General features: G+C 42.2%; 1 protein-coding gene across 2 annotated transcripts in view; it reads left to right on the top strand.

Annotated features, from left to right (window-relative positions):
* The first annotated feature begins 6,640 nt into the window (after positions 1-6,640).
* The window catches only part of WDR70 (WD repeat domain 70), a 125,070-nt gene continuing 115,602 nt past the window's right edge, over positions 6,641-16,108 (top strand). The window contains exons 1-5 of one of the 2 annotated variants that reach the window (XM_086771031.1): positions 6,641-6,689; positions 6,806-6,868; positions 7,082-7,165; positions 8,792-8,906; positions 12,406-12,601. In XM_086771031.1, the coding sequence (XP_086627157.1) occupies positions 6,662-6,689; positions 6,806-6,868; positions 7,082-7,165; positions 8,792-8,906; positions 12,406-12,601 (486 nt within the window). In that variant the 5' untranslated portion in view covers positions 6,641-6,661. Of the gene's footprint in view, positions 6,705-6,805; positions 6,869-7,081; positions 7,166-8,791; positions 8,907-12,405; positions 12,602-16,108 lie in introns of both variants that reach the window. The other variant, XM_086771030.1, reaches the window with a different exon arrangement.

Below are 16,108 nucleotides of genomic sequence, written 5' to 3' on the forward strand. Positions count from 1 at the left end.
GGGCCTGTTTTACACTCCATCCTCGAGGCCTACCTTTGTTCTACTGTCCCTCTTAATTACCCCAGATATGCTAGGCTAACTTTTAACAAACAGAATAATAAATTTTCCTGACAATCCTAAAACTACCAGTTCTCTCTAAGGTTTAATAGATTACGTATGAAATTTAGCCTATGTGACTGCAATTTTATGGATAGCAAAAACTGCCTAATATTTCTACAATTTTCAAAAATCATATTGTTCTAAAATTATATTGCTTAATCATTTTATATCATATAACAAGTTGGCAAAAGGGAGTTTGGATGGACCCCAAAGAATCAGAGACTGAGTATGTGTGGAGAGTGTCGTTGTCTGGGGGAGACAAGATTTTGTGAAGTGAAAAGGAGGCAGAAGGGTATTGGGGTCCGGGCTGTTTTTGACTACTGGCGATTATCTGTAACCCAACGGGGAGCCTACTGGGCAGGAGGTTTGAATCCCCTGGAATGGCGCGGAGGATCCCCTTGCAATCACGGGCACTGTTGATCAAATAGTGGGAAGTGTAGAGAAAGCAGCCTGTTTACAGACAATCCATGATTGTAAATTGGAACCCAGGCAGGAGTCCCCAGTGATGATGCCGGTGGACCCCGTGCAAATGACTCCCCTTAGAAGGGGACTCCCTGATTCTTTAAAACCAATCGGGATCCAATTACAAGGGAAAATACAAGCAATGCCCCAAGGCCAAAGAGATGCAGCTGCTGTAGAAGGGCTCACCCTCAATGCGCATAGGATCCGCATTCCTGGATAGGAAGATGGGGACCTGGGGGGAGGTGGCCCAAGAGTTTATTAACTACGGCCGCAAATCTGGCCCCATCAAGCTCCCAACTACCAAAATGGATCCTCGAGGCCTGAGGCGAGCTGAAGTAAAAATGGTTCCACGCCTTGGAGGTGATCAAACCCCTTGCCAAAACCGTCCAGAGGGGAGGAACATCCCTAATAGCCATACTAGCCTGTGGGCAAAGAGGTGGCAAAAGGGGATCCCGCCTGACTTGGTGGCCAGTTTGCCGACTGACAAGGTAGAAAAACTGGTGGCGAGGTGGCCGGATAAGCCGGCAAATGAGGAACTCCATCTTAAAAACCCCAGAGCTCCTAGTGCACCTTCTTGGATTAACCCGTTAGAGACCAGTGCCTCCCGAGACCCGGCGGGAACCGGGCCCCTTCGCCTTCCGATGGTGGGCGGGGGGCGAGAGTTGGATACATATCAGACAGCTTACCGAAAATGGCCGGGGTGATTAATTAATTACAGGCAGTGTGGGGCTAGAACAAGTCCCAGTCACATTTTTAATAGATGCGCGGGCCCAGATATCGGCTATTAAAACAAAAGATGCCAAAAAGAGATACAGGCTGGGAAAAGGGTTGGTTCGTTGTTAGCTTAGCCCTGGGGGAAGCCGAGGGGGACTATTCGGCAACAATGGATAGTGCTTAGAGAGCCATTTAGGGTAATCAAGCCGATTTTAGCAGGGACCCCACCCGCTGACGCGGTGGCCCAGAGAGCCTGAGTGCGGAAATGGTACGCTGAGATAGAGCGTTATTGTGACATCCCTACGGTATCAGAGGAGGGCACAAAGGTGTTAACTATTCAAGAGGAAAGGGACCCAGATAGAGAAACAAAGGAGCTTCCTCCCGTAATACAAGTGGCTCCTCCGTTTTCTGGGCAGCGGCAGAATGTTTGGTTTTCTGATGCTTCGTCTAAGCGGGAAGGGAAAACTTAGAAAAATCGAGCTGTAGCACTTTGTGTAGATGCTAATGAATAGATAACAATGGGGGGTCGGGAGGGGACTCCATTAGTGTTGGAAACACCCATAAATAAATACTCCTGGAAAGGAGCATAAAAGTAACACCTGATGGATAGTGCCATCCTTTTAATCCTATCTGTCCAGTCCATCAACGGGGACCAAGTGGGCTTTTGTTTTATCTGTTGCAGGGGAATTGAAGACAGAGCCTGACAGAAGGAATATTAGTGTTTTGGGTTTCAGTATATTGATTTTTCTACTATGTGTGTGCTATCACAGAGATTGCTGCTTACCTGTTAGGAAGAAGGCATTAACATGACTTTTACTTGTGATTGAATTATATGGGGAACAGTGGATTTGCGACCATGGGGATAAGTCTAGTATTACTGCTTGCTTGTCTTTACCTAAATCTGTAGGAGATCTCCCTCCCATGGGTATTCTTCCCACAGACATAGCAAAAAGTTTGCTATGACTGTGGAATACCCAGTGAATCTTTGCAATAGGGTTTAATCCAACTGAAAAGATTGATTACTCAGCCTGAGTCACCCATAGTTTAGAGGATAACTTAATGGAACAAAGGACAAGATTGTCCCAAGGGAAATTCCCACAAGTATAATTGTGCTTGGTTCAGTAAAGACAATCAGGGCTTCACACCATTCAAGCCAGAATTCTCTTTTGCCTCAGCATCAAACAGGTCAGTGTTATGGTCTTGCCAAAATGTGATAAATTACTCTAATTGGGAAGTCATAATTCTGTCAGATACTATTGGCCAGTTTATATTACCTTAAAAATGGGCTCTTTGTGCTGAAATCATAGCAAAACAAATCAGGGGATGCAGATTTTGCACCTCATAAGGACTGCCATGTTGCCTCGGGCAATGCTCTGGCTGGTTTGATCTGGGCCTGTAATGATGGTAATATGTACACATCCCTGTGGGCTGGGTTACCCCAACTCCAGTGTACGTTGGGTCTCCTGACATTAAGTCCCATATGGAAGTGGATTCCTGTCCAACCTCACTGGATAACTCACGTGAAACGGGCAAAAGTGACACTGAGCAGAGACATAGAGCGGTGGCAAGACCCAAGAGCAGCCACCCGCATAGCCTGGGGAATGGAAGGATTCTGGGGACTTGGAGTTGCTACTGTGCCAACATGATTATGGTGAGATAAGTTAGCCTATCAAGCAGAAAAATTAGCTAATCCTACTGAAACTAGTATACAGCTGCTTAATCAGCAACTGCAAGCCACATCAGAAATGGCTCTTCAAAACCGCATGGCGCTAGACTTAATGATGGTACATCGAAATGGACTTTGTGGTTACTTAAACCTCTCCAGTACTGATTGTTACATCTATATCCCTAACGTTACCCAGGAACTTAATGTCCAACTGGAAAAGATACGACAAGCAGCTAAAGGCCCTCATGAGCTGCGAGAATCAATGAAGTCTAGCTGGCTTTCAAATATATTCAGTTGGTTTGGATTTAGTGTTGGTGGTTGGAAATAAAGTTTGGTACAATATGTAATAATGTTCATTGTAATAATAATAACCATAAGTATAGCAATATCTTATATAAAATAAACTATAATGAAAACTGTTAACATACTAATGGTTCAATTTACTAATTACACTCCCTTATGGCAGAAGGAGGACGAGGAAGACCTAATCGATGTCCTTAAAGCTAAAATAGCACTTTAAAATCAGACTGAGGAACTTTCTAAGTCCAGGGTAGAATGTATAGTTTCACACGGAAGAATAACGAGGAGGCTAGTATAGCTATAACCCAGGGTTTTTGTTTTTTTTTTTTTTTTTTTTCCTTTTCTTTTGTAAAGAAACATCATAGCATATTTTGTAACTTGTTTTTATATAAATATATATTATATATATAACAATATATAATGAATTTGAGTAGGTAAAGGGTAACAGAACCACAAAGCAGGAAAAATCTGTGACTTGAGTCTTCCAGAACGAAGTGCTGGGGCATGGTGGGAGACATCAGTTTACACGGAGCAAAGCAACCTGGCCATCAGCCTACCATGAGGGCTGCAATCAGCATCTGCAGCCATCTTCTTTGAGAATAGGTACTGCCCAGAAAGAAACAAAATGTCTTATACTCATCTGTTAATCCATGTGGGACTGATTACTCTTTTACATATTATGTAATTATGTAGTTGATTTATAGTTGTTTTGCCTCTGATTGCCACTGTGGACAATCACCTTCTTCTAACCAGCTGTGAGCAAATCTTAACTACCATGTTCGTTTCTGTTTGCCAAATGTTAATCTTTTGTTTGTTGTATGGCTTCGCTGCATTAAAGTTTTTGCCATGTATTATTCTTTCAGTTAATTCTATGTGTTGTAAAAAATATGCAGTTTGTAACCACTGTTTCACCTGATGGTGCTCCATCGTAATACTGAGTGTATAAAGTATTATTTTGTGACTTTTACTATATAACTATCTCTTCTTAAAACCACCATGGGTCCTGAAGCAATCTTTGAGCCATGCCGAAGCACCAAGAGATATAGACCGCTGGGACACCAACGTGATCGCCCATTGCTGAAGCACAAAGATATTTGGACCCCTGGGACGCCGTGCATCCATGGTGGTGACTATTCTTGCAACTCTATCCTGAATGCGTGCTTAATTTCCACCTTTTCTTCTCACTCTGTCCTGTCGCTACTGTCATTCGCCTTTTGATAATAAAACTAAGTTTGGTTGCACAGTATTTGACCTCTTTTGTGTCTTAATCTCACTCGAAGTGGTGGAACCTGCAGTGAGAGGTTGGTCCAGCCGCTCATAGCCTCCCAACCTTGTCTGAGGTCAGCTGGAACGCAAGGGGGCCTTCCTCTTGTCCGAAATTGGATTGTAACAACTGTATGCAGTTTTGGCCACCTTCATGTAAGGATGTCAAACTGTTAAGAGTGAGTGTGTCCAAGGAGGGTCTCGAGGGCAGGACTTAGGAAGAGCAGCTGAGGTCACTTGGCTTGTTCTGCTTGGAGAAGAGAAGGCTGAGGGATGCTGGGGGAGGGGGTAGTGGAGAGGAAGGTGCTGATCTCCTCTTTCTGGTGACCAGGGACAGCACAGGAGGAAATGAAATGCAGCTGTGTTTTGTAGTTTAGCCCCACTCAGGACACAGTCTCTCGTTCACTCCCCCCACCCTCCGAGGGAATAGGGGGAGATAATACAACAAAAAAGGCTCAAGGTTTGAGATAAGGACAGGGACAAATCCTTAAAGTCACCATTACAGGCAAAACAGACTTAACTTGGGGAAAACTCTTTGCTTATTATTAAAACCAAAGCAGAATAATGAGAAAGAGAACAAGATAACTTCCCCCTAGCCCTCCCTCTTCCTGGGCTTAACATTATCTCTGCCACCTTCCCCAGCCCTGAGGGGCACAGGGGGGAAGAGGGAATGGAGGTTATGGTCAGTTCATCACTTGTCACTTTACGCCCACAAGGCTCGCACCTCCCCCTCTCTGCCCCTGCTTCAGCTTCTTCACATCTTCTTCCTTTTCATTTTTTTTTTTTTTTTATTTTTCCCCTTCTTAAATATGTTATCAGAAAAATGTTATCTGGAAACATTCTGCCAGGAATTGGCTCGGCCCTGGCCAGCAGCAGGTCCGCCCTACGTCCGGCCGAGTCCACTGGACAAAGGGGAAACCTCCAGCAGCTTCTTGCAGAAGCTGCCACCACAACCCCCTCTCATTAAATAAAACCAACACAGCTGTGTCAGGGCAAGTTCAGGTTGGACATTAGGAAAATGTTTTTAGTGTTCCTCAGAGTGAAGAATTACAGCAGGATAACACAAGAATGACAAGAACGAGCTGATGTTAACAAAGATGAGTCAATTCTGGACCAGAGGGATGGGAGATAAGGGGGTATGGTTGCCTGAAAGTAACCTAAAGCTAATTAGCATGGTAAAAATCACAGGCCTGGGAGACCTTACATGTTAATGTCCGGCTGCCTTTGTATAAGGAACTAGTCACTAATCAGGACCTGCAGAGAAGTTCAGCAGTTACATAACTAAAAGCTGAACAACAAGCAAGTCTTGTTCAACTTCTCCTTTGTGGTAATCTATGCAAAAGCCCTCCCCAAAGAGGCATGCTAGATTTCTGCACTATCACCGAGCATCCCTTTCTGTACAGAATGGCATTAAATGGTAGAAGCTGGATCTCAGCTCTGTGTGCTCATTGGCTCTGGTGCACTGGGCACGAACCTATTCCTGGGTCAGTCATAGAATGAGAGAATGGTTTGGGTTGGAAGGGACCTCAGTCCCTAGCGGGATTTAGTTCCAACTCCTCTGCCCTGGGCAGAGACATCTTCCACTGGACCAGGTCACTCAAAGCCCCATCCAACCTGGCCTGGAACACTTCCAGGGATGGAGCATCCACAACTTCTCTGGGTAATCTGTTCCAGTGTCTCACCACCCTCATGGTAAAGAATTTCTTCCTAATACCTCATCTAAATCTGGTTAAAATCATTACCCCTCGCCCTATTACTACGTGCCACTTAAGAGACATCATCTTCACTGAGAGGGTCACTGGCACAGGCTCCCAGGGAAGTGGTCAGAGCACCACGCTTGTCACAGTTCAAGGAGTGCCTGGAGGACACTCTCAGTCGAACGGTTTAGTGCTAGGTGGCCCTGAGAGGCGCCGGGAGTTCGACTCGATGATCCCGACGGGTCCCTTCAACCCCAGATACTCTGCGATCGCATGAAGCTTTAGTCGCAGCCTTCGCAGCAGCGACGGCGGAATGAATGACGTCCGGAACCTTCCGGGTGGTGGAGCACGACCGGGCCCGGCCGGAAGCTGGCGCTGGCGGACAGGGGCCCCCGGGCGCCTCTGGCTACGCCCATCCGCTTCCTACCGGTGCCTGTTGTGGTTCCGGAGCACCCGCAGCATGGAGCCGGCGGCGGCGGCGGAGGGCGGTGAGCGGCGGAGCGGTGCGGACCGGGTCTCACCTCGCCTCATCTCACCTGACCTGGCCGAGCCCACCCCGCGGACCCGGCTGACCTTCGCGGTTTTTTTTTCCTTTTCCTTGCAGGCGCTGAGATGCTGGCGGGACCCGACCCGGAGCTGGCGGCCACCATGGGCTTCTCCGGCTTCGGTGCGTTGCCGTGCGGTGCCGGGCGTCCGGCTGAGGGGCGCGGGGGGCGGCTGCTCGGGGCCGGCGGCCCTTGGTTGGGGAGCCAGGGGGACGCTGGCGGTCGGAGGCGGAAAGTAAGCGGTCGTGCCTGTCCACCCTCCGCGGCCGGGAGCTGCCGGAGTGCCTGAGGCCAGGGTTAGTCTGTGTCCGAGTCCCCATTTTCTTCATTTTCAGGCAAGAAAGCTCGGACATTCGACCTCGAAGCCATGTTTGAGCAAACGAGGAGAACTGCGGTGGAGAGGAGCAGGAAAGTCTTGGGTAAGTAGTGCGACTGTAGTCGCCTACTCCGCTTTGAAACGTGTTTTGTTTTTCTGTCTTGGGGTGATGCTTAAAGTGTCTACAGAACAACAAACAAATGGAGTTCGAGAAAGATGTTCCTCAACGGCTTGGGGCTTGATAAATAGTAAAGTTATGAACTTAGGTAACTGTGCAAGTGCAAAGTTCCTGTTGTAAGGCATGACTTACAGATACAGGAAGAAGGTGAATTTGAACACAAGACTTCTTCCTTTCTTCTTTTAGTTAGCTTACTTTATTTTGGAAGGGAGTTTGGCTCAGACAGTTTTAATCTAGAGAGAACCAAATAACAAAAACCTGTGTTATATACTGAACGCCAGGTTAAATAGCAGACTACAAATTTGTGTTTGTCTTCTGTTGTGCTGGGAGTGGGTAAATTTTCAAGGTGGTGATCTGAGGGTGGGCTATAGAGAAAACTTTATATTTTGCTGCCCATATTCAAGCTGTTTGCTTACGTGTGATAACTTCTGGAAGTTTCTCCTCTTCTACCCAAACTGGATAAAAAGTACTGAGATCAAAGTAGGTTTCCTGGTTCAGTATCTTGTGTTTATGCTTTTATTCAGAGAAAAATGTTTCCTAGCTTTGCTGCAAAACAGGTTTTTCTTTTTAATTTCTTTTCTCTGCTTAATTGAAATTATTTGAGCACTTTTAGAAATAGAGTAGTTATCTGTGTTGTGGTCTAGCCTCAGTCAGGACCAGACTGCTCAGTCTCTCTCTCACTCCCCCCACCCTCCGAGATATTAGGGAGAGATAATATAAGAAAAAAAAAAGGCTCGAGGTTTGAGATAAGGACAGGGAGAGATCCTTAATATTACCATTAACAGGCAAAACAGACTCGACTTGGGGAAAACTATTTGTTTATTACCAAAACTAAAGCAGGATAATGAGGAAGAGAACAAGATAACTTCCCCCCACCCCTCCCTCTTCCTGGGCTTGACATTATCTCTACCTCCTTCTCCCATAGTAATTAACATCATACGGTTCTAATTATTGGCTATGTTAACCTAATCTGTCTAACCATCTGTTACCCTGTCAAGATCCCACCGTTCTTAATACTGCTTTGAAATGGAAGGTTCTGTTTACTTTCTTTCTTTTGTGCTGTTCCAGAGGGGTTCTTTTTCAGTAGTGAAACGGGAATAAATACAAGCAACACTGTGCTTGTTTAGAGTTCACTTATTTACACCTGTGTGTACTTATGTACTGATTTAGTTCCCTGTGCTATGAAAATTTCAAGAACTCTCTGAAGTAATTACAGTGTTTTAATATAGTGTTGAAAATACTGAAATATCAACATCCTTAGGTGATCAGCTTAGGTTTGATAGTGTGTACAGACTATCAATTGGAAAGTGTTTGCATTTTCCTTGTGCCATTTTGTTTTTCTGTGTGATCATTCCGGTAGCAATGGAAATTTGATTTATATGGAAAAGTAGTCTAATTTCAGGTGAAGTCCTTTATTTGCTGTTACCTTTTCCAATAGTTCATAAAGGTCTGAAAATGAAGAAAATGGTTTTATTGTCCTCAGCAAGCATCTAATTTTATTATTTTCTAAAAGTCTTGATTATCTGTCATTTATATACTCTCTGTATTCAGAGGCTCGTGAGAGAGAGAAGGAAGACCAGTCTGAAAAAGAGCTTAGAGGTCCATGTGTTGATCCATCAGCTTCAGCATCCAGTGCAGCAGGAGCTGGGTACACATTAACCCAAAGGTACTTAGATATAGTGGGATATTCCATGTAGTGGCTTTCTTACCTGAAGAGGGTTTTGAAGTGTTGTTGATTTTTTTTTTTTTTTTTTTTTTTGAGAGCATGAGTGTCATTTAACTTGTGTGAACGTGTCTATGTTATCTGAAGTATTTCAGTGTAAATACTGATTTTAATTTTTTTTCTAATCTATACTTCCTTAAAGATGTGTCAATATTTGCAAATTTTGACGTTATGTATCTTTAATAGTTAATTTTGCAATCTCCTCTAGCATACTTTTAAAAAATAACAACAGTGTTGTTATCTGTGGATTTTTGGAAAATATTAGGGCAAATTTAATGGTTACCTAACTTAATGAGCAGCTCTTTTTCCCATCTGTAGATTAAGTGTACTTGTTCATGCTTGCTGGAAAAGAAAGCAGAGTACTGGTGGAGCTGAGACAGTTGTTTTGACTTCGGTCTGAAATTTACTCTGAAACTTGCCGATGTTTGTCTGTTATTGACAAATGACAGTAATTCACCAGAGTTCCGCTGATTTATCTTTGTTTTATTGTTTTTACCAAGCGTTGAGAAGAGAGGGCATGGCGGGAAAAGCTCTCCTGGAAGTTTTCTATTTCCTTGTCAAATTAGCCTAGTACGTAGTGCTAAAACTAGGAAGCTAGTGAAGGAGACCTGCCATTGTGACTCAGCCTTAATTCAGAGGAACAACCCTATAACTGACCATTTAACTCTGAAATATAGGACTCTCAGTAGTTTGTTGTTTTTTTTTGTTTTTCTTTTTTTTAATAATGTATATTTTAGTTACTGTAAACTGATCTAATCTATATAGCTTGTTCTGTTATATGAAAATGGCAACCCTTTCTTGGATATTATTATTTTTTCAAAGTCCAGGTACTTTCAGTTACCACAGTAGCCCTCATACTATATTTTTAGTTGTTAAAATGGAGTTTGTCACTCCAAAAAGATGTGAAGAACAGCTACGATTCTTCTTACTTTCCAGCTACTTTGCTGTACAGAAATGTTTCCAATAGTTACGGTACTTACATATTTATGCATAAGTGTAATAATAATTATGCTTTGTGAAATGAAAGCATCTGTTAATATATAAAAAGAAATAACATGAGAAAATAGAGTGGATGACGTGAGGAGAGTGAACACATGGAGGGGATACGCCCACATCGCTGCACAACTCTCAATGTTTTTTGTTATTTCCCCTATCTGTGTGCCATCTGTGCTCTAATCCAGCTTTTTTTTTTTTTTTTTTTTTTTTGGGCCCCTTTTTTTTCTGGGCCTCCTCTTTTCCCTCTTACAACTTGATTTACATACTGAGGAGGTAATGAGGGAAAGCAAAAAACAATTGCTTACAGTTCCCTGAATCCTGGGAAAGAGGCTGTTAAACTGGTTCTTCTTTCTTTACAGCCCCTAGTAGAGTAAGAATGGAAGGCTGGAAGTTGAAGGAAGCGCCATTTACTCTGTCCTTTCTGTCAGCACCACTCCCGGTTGCTGTCAGAAGGGTTGATGGGCTTTTGATCTGTCTGCACTGGGATGTTTATGATTTTTATGTTTGACTTTCTTCCAGTCAGGACAGAGGGTGCCAGTAGCTGTAGGTGGAGTGCTTGGCTGTCCCTACCAAGCTTGGAGTGTGGTGAAAAACAGCACTGCAGTTCTGTCCATTTCACATGCAGAGTGATGACACTGCTTCTCAAAATAATGAAATGTTTGATTTGATTTATCCTTCCTAGCAAATGAGTGAATGACAAGGATAGGTAATTAGGAAGGAAGCTAGGTGTTATTCTCGGGTGTCTATAGAAAGATCTGAAAATCTACGATGCCACGATTGGATTGTTATGTTCTATGCTATGATTAGATCATTATGTTGTATGCATTCTCCTCACTGACCACTGCAGTGTGTATTTGATTTCATTCCAAAACTAATGAAGTAACTTGGCTTTTGGGGAAAAGATCTGTGGTTTGCTGGTCTGGGAATGTATATTGACTCTTAAAACACAACTCTTCTGCACACAGTATTGTAAAGTTGTTAGTTTTTGGGATACTTAACTTGGAGAACTTTGACAGTGCCAACCTGTTCCTCACATGCTGGAAAATCTTCCTTTTGGTAAAAAGGACATTGATTGCCCCATTGTTGTAGAATAAGAGAAGCTCTTTTTATTTAAGGTAGATTTGATAGATAATCATATCCTGATCTGGGTCTTTAAATGTCTCTCATTACTACGCAAAACAAAGTTTATATATAGAGTTAGTATCTTTTATTAGGCTAGTAAATATAGTTTGAAAAATCAGACAAGCTTTCAGGCATGCAAACCTTTCTAATCACTGTAACATCTATGGACATAATTTATGTTAGTTTTGGTTTGTTTTGACTTCTTCCTAAAATAGAATTTCAGTTGCTTATCCAACACAAATATTTGCTGTGTAACCTACTACCTGCTTGGTGTGCAGCTGGTCTGGGGGCTGCAGAATGGGGCTGCATGCTCTGTCATAGTTATATACTGTAAAATGTATTTTCTTAATTCTTTGTTATGTTCTTAAACTTGTGTGTTTTTATTATAGTTTTAAACTGATAACTGACACTTGAAAAAAAAAAAACAACAATACCTCTGTAATCCTCTTCTATAATTTTCTTTCTTAAACTATCTTTTAAGCTGACTTAAAAACTCACAGACATGCACTTAAAATAGAAGCTCCCAAACCAAGTCTTGCAGTTTGCGCTTATCTCACTGAATTGGAAAGGAACATCTGATTCTCACTGTAATGATGCGCTATGTCTCCTCAAAAGTTTTTTTGCTTATCACTTTTAGACCTTTTACCAGTTCGAATACCTCCTACTTGATAAGTACCACCAGGGGGAGCACATTTATTTTGAATAAACTGAATGTATGTGGATTAGATAGCTCTGCTTTTCAGAAATTTTCCAGTGTTAAAAATAATGTGTTCACACAACTGATTTGGACAATAGCAAAATGATCATTTAATGTAACTTTTATAATCTAGATTTGTGCAGTATCAAATGTTTCGTCTGAAGTGCCTAACTCCCTGTTATTTTTCACCAGCATTCTAAAGCAAGTGCTATGCTATGCTTTGTGTTCTGGCTCTGGTTGTGAGCCTGGATGATTATTGTTTTGAGTTCCATCCAGCCAACAGAGGTACACAGTATCTGCACAAGCTGCAACTTGAAGCAGAATCTTAAAAATGCTCTGTAACAATACATTCTGTTGGCTTCTAAGCAATATTGAAATCCATACCAGTGACATGGTATTGTTTTTACAATCTGTCTAACTTCTTAAAATTTTGCTCAGTTTTTTGAACTGTCTTTCGCTTTCAAGATGATAGTGGGCCTACACTCAGTTAATAAAAATTAGTTTACGTTTTGGTGCTAATTTCAGAGTTTATAAATTTAAAACAGTGCTCAACATCTTTTGTCTGAAAATTCCTATGGAAGTGCAGAGGCTCTTGAAATAATATTTTTTAAAAATTTTTCCATGCAGGGAGACAGCCTCTAGTGAAAGTGAAGATAGTTCAGATGAAGAGTTAACTGGTCCTTCCATGCAATCCCAGACTTCTGCTCAAGGTCCTGCTGAGGATACTGATGATGATGATGAATTCATTGGGCCACCGCTTCCGCCTGGGTTCAAGGAGAGTGATGACGATAATGACAATGATGATACAGAGGAGGAAGATAATGTAAGTTTTTTGTTCCTCTTTAATGTTTTAATGCTTTGAGTAGACTCTAACTTGTAAGCGTGCTCTTTACAGTATCACTGTAGTTTGAAATGTGATTTTTTTGGTTTTTTTTTTTGGTTTTTTTTTGTTTTTCTTTTCCTAATGATTATTCAACAAATCCAAATAATTATTTTCATATAAAAATGAAAAAAAGATTTAAAATTGATCGTCACTGAGTATGTATTGTTTACTCTTTTTTGTTTTCACATTATAAAAGAGCTATATAAATATTTTATATAAATATTTTAAATGGTTTGTGTCCCAATGTGTATGTATAATTTTTTACAAGAAAGAGGATATTCAGGTAGGCTTGAATGTCTGGAGAACAGTTGTGCCAAAACTGTTACAAGAAAATGAAATGTGGTAACTTGGGGGCTGGTTGGTGGTGGGTTTTTTGTGTGGTGTTTTGTTTGGTTTTTTTTTTTCCGTTATTGTTTTTTGGTTGTTGTTTTTTTTTTTCCTAAACCTAAATAAGTGCCAGACCGGTTTGTTAGAGTGAATATAGATTGTCTTTTCTATTTATGTTAAAAGCGAGAATACCCCTAACAGCGTAACTTGGGTATCACAGATACTCAGTGAACAAATATCTATCTAAATAATTTAAAGGTTTAATAATTCAGTCCTGAAGGAAATGTTTGTTCTTGTTCAGTTTTGTCTGTAAATACTTTTCAACCTTTATCATCCAGACTGTTAGTGTGTACATAGTTTGTGATGAACCCAGATACTTGTCATTTTGTAAAATAGCACAATATATTGCACAAACAACAACAACTGCTGAAAGTACCGATTAATACTTGCTAACTTTGTGCATATATGTATGAGGGAGTGATAAATCTCAGAAAACGTATATTTATTCTGCACAGGTGTGGGATCTCATCAGAGTGGCCATCTAAATCACAGGTCTCTCCAGCTGTCCCATTGCTCTTCCCAGAATAAACCAATCTTTTGCTCTGTTCTCAGCACTTCTGAAGCTTTAACTGCCTTGTAGCACTGAGTAGTTGAAGCCGCACAAAAAGAAACAACCAGGCTTGCTGTCATAGTTAGCTCCGCTCTGGACCAATCTATGCAGTCTCCCACTCACTCCCCCAACTTTCCGAGAGAATAAGGAGGGATAATACAAGAAAAAAAAGGATCAAGGTTTGAGATAAGGTCAGGGAGGAATACTTAAAGTTACCATTACAGGCAAAACAGACTCGACTTGGGGAAAACTATTCATTTATTATTAAAACCAAAGCAGGATAATGAGAAAGAGAACAAGATAACCTCTTCCCACCCCATCCCTGTTCCTGGGCTTAACATCATCTCTACCTCTGAGTGGTACAGAGGGAAAGAGGGAGTGGAGTTTATGGTCAGTTCAACACTTGTCGCTTTATGCTGCACCTTGCTTCTCTCTCCTCACACCATGGGGTCCTTCCCCTGCTCCACTGTGGAGTCCCTCCTATGGGCTATGGTCTTTCATGAACTGCTCCTGCGTGGATCATCTCTCCCACAGAGTGCAGTCCCTCCAGAACGGCTGCCCCAGTGGGCCCTCCACGGGCCACAGCCTCCTTCAGGCCTCCACCTGCCGCGGCGTGGGGTCCTCCCCGGGCTGCAGGTGGATCTCTGCTCCTCCGTGGGCCTTCATGGGCTGCAGGGGCACAGCCGGCCTCACCATGGGCTGCACCACGGGCTGCAGGGGAATCTCTGCCGGGAGCAGCATTATTGCTGTCCCTCCTTCTTCACTGACCTTGGCGTCTGCAGCCGTTCCTCTCACCAGAAATTCTTCACAACCGACTCAGGCAGACACCTCTCAGGATCTCTTCACATCTTCTCTCCTCTCCACTTCTTGCAGCCGGGCCGGGCCGAGTTGGGCCCAGTCGGCCGCCCGGTGGGAGGCCAGAGGGTGAGGCCTGCAAGGCCCACAAGGCTCGCGCCTCCCCCTCTCTGCCCCTGCAGAGCTCAGAGCTCTGCTCAGCTTCTTCACATCTTCTCTTTTGTTTTCTTGTTTCCCCCCTTCTTAAATACGTTATTGCAGAGACATTATCAGGGAACATTCTGCTACCAATTGGCCAGCAGCGGGTCTGCCTGAGGCCCAGCTGAGTCCACTGGACAAAGGGGAAACAACTTCCAGCAGCTTGTTAAAGAAGCTGTCGCTGTAGCCGCACCCCCCTCGCCCCCCAATAAAACTAACACACTTGGGAATCAAGTCCTGCAAGGTATATTTCCTCTTTGGGAGAGTAGAAGTTCTCCACAATGCTCAAAGGATTTCAGTGTATACAACACTAAAATAAAACAGTGTAAAGTTGAAATCATATTGTATCCTGGCAGCTAAACCCAAAGTTAAGCCTCATGTGTTGTAATATTTCACTGAAGTATTGCACAAAACTTTGCATCAGAAATATCTTGTAGCTATTCATCCTGATCTCTTCTACACAAACTTAATTGTCTGTTGCTTTATTTCTATGTTATGTCTTTACTTGTCTTCTTAAACAATGGAGATTTGAAAACACTAGAACTATAGGCAGCAGTTGTGTTAGGGGAAAAAAAATAAAAGGGAAATTTATGTTTCTGTGGAATACCTTCTTGTCAGAGTCTTAAGGAAGTAAGTTGATTTCTAAACTGAGTATCTCCAGACTATTCTTCCTCATAATTAAGAGAATTTTGCATATGTTGGAAAATCATAGAGAATTTTGCTTAAAACCCACACTTGACAGATTAGTTAAATAGTGATGGCTCATCTTATATACCTACATTTTTATTGTAACTCATGTCGGAAATTACTTAGGTTGTCTTTTGGCAAATGAGAATTGATACAAGTAGCTTGTGGTTTGACCATAATTTTGCTCTAAGATTGGATTAAAATTTGGGCAAATTTTTCCCCTGGTTCCTTGGTCTGTTGGAGACATCACTTTCTACAGTTAGCATTATATATTTTAGCCTCCTGTAATTCCATTCTGAAGTAAAATGTGTATATACCTTTCAATTAAGTGTGTTGGCAATGGTCTTGCCACTAAATTAGGAAAGTTATTTTGTTGCATCAAAGACAGTTTCACCACAGTGGTCAAGTAAGCTATAGTGGAAATACACGAAATATTCAACATCTGTTTTCTTGCATCATCAGTGGAAGGCTGGCATCCTTTGACATCTCTTTGGCTGAGTAATTTTATTAGGTTCATATCAATCAAGGGTCTTATACGTATTACTGTTCCAGATTATGGTATAATCATCTTTCGTCTCAGTAGTGAGTGCTGTATGGTTTCCTAAATGTAGTAATGTTCAAACTATAGATTAGTGCCAAGTTGTAGCAGACTCTGTTGTTTATTAATACTTCTGGAATAAACAAGGTCTTGTAGGAGAAAGTAACTAAATGCTGAGCACTCATTTACATAGCATGTCAGTGTGGGAGAACAGTATTATTTAGTAATTGAGAAATTGCAGGAAGATGCATAACATCTCCTCTTAAGTGGTACAATTGTGTATATTTTTGCA

Source organism: Chlamydotis macqueenii, chromosome Z, assembly GCF_036417535.1.
Source record: "Chlamydotis macqueenii isolate bChlMac1 chromosome Z, bChlMac1.mat, whole genome shotgun sequence".
Taxonomy (NCBI): Eukaryota; Metazoa; Chordata; class Aves; order Otidiformes; family Otididae; genus Chlamydotis; species Chlamydotis macqueenii.